This window comes from Priapulus caudatus, unplaced genomic scaffold, assembly GCF_000485595.1.
Source record: "Priapulus caudatus unplaced genomic scaffold, Priapulus_caudatus-5.0.1 Scaffold818, whole genome shotgun sequence".
In the NCBI taxonomy this organism is placed as follows: Eukaryota; Metazoa; Priapulida; class Priapulimorpha; order Priapulimorphida; family Priapulidae; genus Priapulus; species Priapulus caudatus.
Window position 1 is genome coordinate 62,876 of NW_014577879.1, and position 6,627 is coordinate 69,502.

Consider the following 6,627-nt stretch of genomic DNA (forward strand, 5'->3'; position numbering starts at 1 on the left):
TTTCCCGGCGGCACACGACGCCCCCGTATCATCTACAGGCTAATACCGCCTGTACCTGCTGTAGCATCTATCGCAGGAAGAGGGTAATCTCGCTCCTGGGGGGAGAGCAATCACGGGTAAAAAATCGATTTTATTTCCCGGCGACTCACGACGTCTGTCCCAGCACCTACAGGCTGATGTCGGACAAGCTTTGGGCGCGCAGCTTTTCGTGCTTTCCCGCCAACGCTCGACGAGCGAGAGCCGGCATCATGAGACATGAGTACTTACTCCTTTACGTCCTTACATGGGTATAGCGCTTTCGACAGAATCTCACCTCGGTCCTCGCAGCGTCTTGTGTGTCGTTGTGGAGACAACGTCGCAGTATTCGAACGGACTGGGCATGAGTCCGGCAGCGATGATGCCGCTAATATGCGCGATGTCAGCGTGGAGGTACGCATTGTGCTGGTCGCACACCTGTGGAAGTGCAATCAAGTGATTACTCGACAAATCTGTGTGTGTGTGTGTGGCGGAGGGGTCATTTGTGCAGTTTGATCAATTGCTGTGAGCAGGTGCAATCCAGCAATTACTTCACTAATGTGGTTAAAATGTGCAATTAAGCTTTTACTCCATCTATGAGCAGAATGAGCAATGAAGCCATTACCTGATCCTGTGATTTAAATCTGCAATCAAATTATCCAGTCCATCTTAATCCACGTTATTTCATGCAAGCCAATCCAGCATTCTCAAACGATAACTCCGAACTCATTTCATATCCATTATGATGCTATCCTTCATGATATGAGAGTATTTAAATGTACTCTTATTAAATCCAAACTCTGGAAACATCCAATAAACAATAACCCCTTCTACCACTGCTTGGCTTTACCTCACGGAATCGCTTGTAATCTATGATTCTGGAGTAGGCAGTGGCGCCAGCTATCATCAGACGAGGACGGAAGAAGTTTGCGAGCACTTCCATTTGATCGTAGTCGATGTATCCAGTCTTCACCTGCGCTTGCCAGAATTGAACCAGTATCATAACTTGACACACATTCGTGGTCAATTAGCAACGGTATAACATAGCAAGTGTTGGGGCTGGCATGATTGTCCTCAATGTGGAGCAACGAACTAGCGTACTATTACAGTTACTTATAGCCACGTTTCTACGCACAATGCTATCTTACTTTAAGAAGATGCGTCAATTGTCCCTACTTACATTTAACCGGTAAGGCAGCGACTCAAAAAATATTGAGGTTGCCGAAATTCTCTTCTTCTCGGTCATGAATCCATGTGTCAAGCTAAAAGAAATGTCACACGTCATCTTAGCAACATTTACAGTCATGCTCGGTACACAGTATGAACTAGTTTGCCAAATGAAATTGTTCTCTACCAATATAAGTAGCATCATTAATCGCCATAGAAAATGTTCCCTCGCAATTATAATTTTAGACAATAAGCCACAAAAGGGATTTGAAATGCCTGTAAAATGTTCATGTATATTATATCCACTCTAGATATACTGTTACAAACACTATATTTTATAAATGACAATATGGATCCTTTTAAAACAAACAGAATGCATTCTTCACAGCGAAACACTCTTTTCGGACAGCTAAATTCACCACTATATCTCAGCACCAGTGTTATACATATACTCATAGCAAACTTCACACAAATGTCACCCAATCTTCACTGTTAGAAGCTTGGGACGTTGCGTGCAGTTAAGCTACAGTGATACACGTATGGTTATGTACAGTGAGTTACACTCACTGGCCTCCATGGGGCAGATCCAAACCCATGATCCTGTCGTGGGGTTTTAGCAAGCCAGTGTAGACGGCAAAGTTGGCTGGTGAACCAGAGTAGGGCTGAACGTTCACTCCCCACTTTGCCGGATCAAGGTCGAACGCCTCCAGCGCCCTCTTGCGGCAAAGGTTCTCAACTTTGTCAATGACTTCGTTGCCTCCATAGTACCTAACAGTGATCTCAGATGTAATTACGTGTGTAGTAACTATGGTAACCTGCAAGTAGTGTCGACCTTCCCACATACAACAGCAAAGACAGGTGTGCACATCAGATCGTTAAGGGTTCGTTCACAATTATCAACATTTTCACAAGCGTATAAACCATACGCTGGGGGGGGGGAGGGGGTCAATGACCGCCGTACGCTTTCAGCATTTCAGAAAAATGTCGATCCATTTCCTGCACCGCGCTCCCCAGCCGGCATCGCGCACGTCCTCACGCTGCGACGCGCCGAGACAGGCAAATCCCTTTATATTGAGGTCATTGGGACCACCAAATTATGCTTGTTATAATGAAATCTTATTTATTAATATTATAAACAGTATTTAATAATTTTGATCTGTTTCCACTTGTTTGTGCCAGAAAATTTCATTCTTTATATCAAGATTTCGTTATATCCGTGCTCGTTATAACAGGGTTTGAATGTAATTCATATACATCAAGAGTGCATAATAGAGATGCATATACATCTCTATTATGCACTCTTGATATACATGTATCTCTATGTAGAATAGTGTGAAAAAAATATCAACATATTTCTTCGTACACTTTTCTGGGAGAAGGAGGGGGGGGGTCTCGAAAAAGTGTACTCTTTGTACACTTGTGAAAATGTTGATAATTGTGAACGACTGCCAAGTGCTATTGACATTGGAAGATGTACTGTACAAAGGTACCTCATTCAATGCATTATCTATAGAGTATAGATTACCTTGCACCAGGGTAGCCCTCTGCATATTTATTGTTCAAACAAGAGCCAAGAGCTTCTAGAACCGCCCTACTAGCAAAGTTCTGAAAAACAGAATAACGTAGGGTATCTCTAAAATAAACAAAAGCCAAATATCCACTGGTGAGATAGAGATCCGACTCCATATATATCTACGTATCAACATTTATATTTATTCATAGTGTTCTATGCCCACATCTATAAAGATACTGCAATTTTTTTAGAAAAGATTTGTTGATTTGGCAAAAGTCCAGTCTCATGTGAAATTTTAAACCAGAGTGATCATGTACATCAGCCAAGGCAGACGAGTTACTGTTAGCCAGGGCATAAAATTAAGATTTTTTGCACTGACCCACAGGGCTTGCAATGTTCAGCAGTTTTCTACCAGACCTCACCATAATTTACCAGCCCTCACAAATATTGTTTTTTTTCTTCAAAAATTAAAGAGAAGACTGTTTCACTCACGCATGCTTGTCCGAAAAACGTTGTAGTGTGCGGCATCGCGTAGTAGCTGTTGAACAGACTATAATGCAGATTGTGAATAATGTCCGACGTGTTTTTGTCGATGTCATGTTTCGCGCTTGCATTCTCGGTATCAAATTTGTGAAATGTTGATAAATCATCGCATGATATCCTTCAGGTAAAACAGTATTGTAGACTGTTTGCTCATTAATGCTATGTATTAAAATATAGCGCCTCACTAACACGACTGAAACCACCGGCTCGGAGGGCCGGTGTTTTGCCAATGTTACTGGCCCTCCAAATAATTTGCTGGCACATGCCGGTGGGCCGGTGCTAATTTTGTGCCCTGCTGTTAGCACATTTACCACCTATCTTTCTATCACTCTCGATCGTTCTGACAAACCTCTGACGCTATCAGCTCGAGTCCATTGACCTGCCTAGCCTTCTCATCGGCAATGAGACCGCTTAACTCTGGGTCATCTTCAGCCAGTGTCTCTTGTCCCGTCCAGAGAGAGCGAGGAAAGATTCCCGATTGCTTTGTTAACTGTAACATTTACATGAATTGGTGTAATTCTGTAACTGTAACATTTACATGAATTGGTAAATTTACTCAAGAGTATATTACTCCCATTCTGAGATACATCTTTCACATTTAACTTATATATATCACACAATACTACACCAGAAATAGTTCAATTCACACATACAATTTCAATTAATATATTAGATTCACTGCTATTTCGAATATGTTAAGATAGTTAAATAGTAAGATCGAGTTAGAATATGTCCGAGTCTAGAATAGTGTTAATATTGATTAGTTAGCTTAATGCACCAGTCAACTGAAATCCCGGCCCCCCGACCCCCGGGGAAAAGGCGGAGAATTTAACACTTCCTTAGTGTCAAAAACAGCAATTTCCCTGCCCATATGGGGCGGATAGTCTGTTAAAAGTCCCTATTGTGGTAGTACTATATGGATAGGTGATGAGGCTGCGGCGGCAGAGTGATATGAGAAATAAAAGACTGGAAAGATGGCTACCAAATCATAATCAGCGTTCGCAGTTTACTGGTGATGAGATACCACAACATGGTGGCAGCGGTTTGGTTTACGAATCCACTGTACAGTCAAAGTCTCCATCATTCTTTGGTCGTGGGGATCATGCAGCCCCGTGATAGAATGGACGGTGAAATATCTGGCTAGCTTGCAGCATACGAGACTGAATTAGACGAGATGAGAGTCACTACAGAGTACAGGCTACAGCCTACATTTCACGGCAGGCGAACGACAATGAAAAAGGCGGGAGATCACGCGCAGCTCTGCCGCTAAAGCAGGAAGGACACAGGGAGCGGAAAAATCAAATAGCAAGTCGGTGAAGAAGACCACGGCTGTTAAGACTGTTAAGAAAACTGCAAGTGCGGTGCCTTCATGGCAATAAGCCGACGCGCACAAGGCCGCGAGTTCTAAGACTGCAACGAGTGATAGAAGAAAAGGCCGTCGTATTCGCTCACGCTGTAGACAAAAGGACGCATCTAAGACATATCTGGAAAAGCAAGTGTCATCATATGCCAATGCGGAGGAGAAAACGAGGCCAGCGCAGCCAAAGACTATAGACACATTAAGAATTAAAGAAGAACGGTATTGTTAATACATATAGCCTGTACTTGTAGCATCAGAATACCATAGCCAGTAAAACGAGCGGTCCCGGTTTAGTATGTGTGTTAGAGTTTTAATATGCAAGCAGCACGCTGAAGATTGTATCAATCCCGCGAATAGGCAGGTCTATAAATAGACTCCACGGGTATAGACCGAATCAAGCGAAGTGTATGTTGTATGCTAATATGCTGTCGGTCCATGCGTGTATTAATGACACACGGTATAGATAGGATGCATATTTACTGGTGTTCGCGATTCTGAATGGAATTGTAATGTACCTGCATGTGATAGGTGCAGACGTACAGTGTTGTATCTCACACAGAGCATATATTGGCAATCGCGTATCCTTGAGTCAGGCTGCGGCGCGGTAACACTACTGTGACGACTGTTTGGTTTTAGTGTTGAGACGGTTGGATATTTTCATCAGTCTCTAGGAAGACCATTTGTTTACTTGAGTTGAGAATCGAGGATAGTCGTAACATGGCGCGCCTACCGGAAATGAGTTGGCAGATGCCAGACCTGGCAAGTGGATTCTCTCTTTTTAGACAGCGTATGGAGCTGTGTTTAAAAGACTTAGACATTACAAATGAGGTAAAGAAAGCAACGAAGATAAAGATTGCTTTAGGGACAGAGGGTTTGAGATGCCTCAATGCATCAGGTCTTAGTGAAACAGACCAAGACGATCCGGAAATGATTTGGGAGTACTTTGACAAGCAGTTGAGAGTCAACATCAATTTCTGCATCCATCGCCTTGAGCTCATGAGGTACAGGCAACACCCTGAAGAGACAATCGATGAGTTTGTAACGCGTTGCAGGGACAAAAGCCGCCAGTGTGATTTCTCTAAAGAGGAGCTCAATGAACGCATAGTAGAACTCGTGATTGCATCCACACATTATGATGGCATGCAGCGCGAGTTGTTGCAGAAACCGGCGGGCTATGCCCTTACAGACGTGGTTACCCTAGGCAGGCAGTATGAAGCTATTGCTGCAGGGAAACAGTGTCTGGCAGACCTCTCACCTGTGTCGAATATCGACGCAATCCGTAGGAACCCACTGGGGCCAAACAAGGGAGGGAGACCGAGGACAAGTGATTGCAAGCAATGCGGTTTCTGCGGACTGCACCATCCTCCCAGACAGTGCCCTGCATATCATGATACCTGGAAGCACTGTGGAAGAAGGGGGCATTGGGCCAAGTGCTGCAGATCGAAGTCGGATAGAACTCCTATCCCCTCCTGGAGGCGTAGACCGAGACAAGAAAAAGTGGATGCCATGCTTGTAGAAGAGGGCCAGTTACTTGCGGACCACGGGGAGGAGGGCTTCTCTCAAATGTTCAGCTCCATATTGATTTCGAGCACGGACACCAAGGCAGGAGAGAGTACGGAAGCCTTCACAGTTCTGAGCATCACCTGTCCATCCAAGGTTGGAAAACATCGCCTGCAAGTAAAAGTAGATACTGGGGCAGGTGGCAACACACTCCCCCTCCGTATCATACAAATGTATCTCAAGGGACAATGGCGCTCTATTGTGAAACCACGACAAGTACAGCTTACTGCGTACAATGGATCCAACATCCCTTGCATCGGTTCCATTGATCTCATGTGCCTATACAGACTCCACATGGACCAAACAGGAGTTCTTTGTGGTTGAGGTAGCTGGACCTGCGATCCTAGGCCTACCAGGCAGCAAGGCTCTGAGTGTCGTCACCATCCATACAGTGACGAAGGATGACAAGCCGCTAGAATACATACATGACCAGGTCCAAAGCATTCAGACGGTTAAAGATCTCGTGGAA

The 6,627-nt window shown here is 44.2% G+C and overlaps 1 protein-coding gene across 1 annotated transcript in view; it reads right to left on the reverse strand.

The window, feature by feature from the left end:
* Nucleotides 1-6,627, reverse strand: part of LOC106813747 (serine hydroxymethyltransferase, mitochondrial-like) — a 22,564-nt gene that overhangs the window by 5,156 nt on the left and 10,781 nt on the right. Inside the window, 6 exon segments of the mRNA XM_014817966.1 lie at nt 256-453; nt 866-988; nt 1,196-1,277; nt 1,750-1,950; nt 2,708-2,787; nt 3,588-3,728. Coding sequence (XP_014673452.1) covers nt 256-453; nt 866-988; nt 1,196-1,277; nt 1,750-1,950; nt 2,708-2,787; nt 3,588-3,728 — 825 coding nt within the window.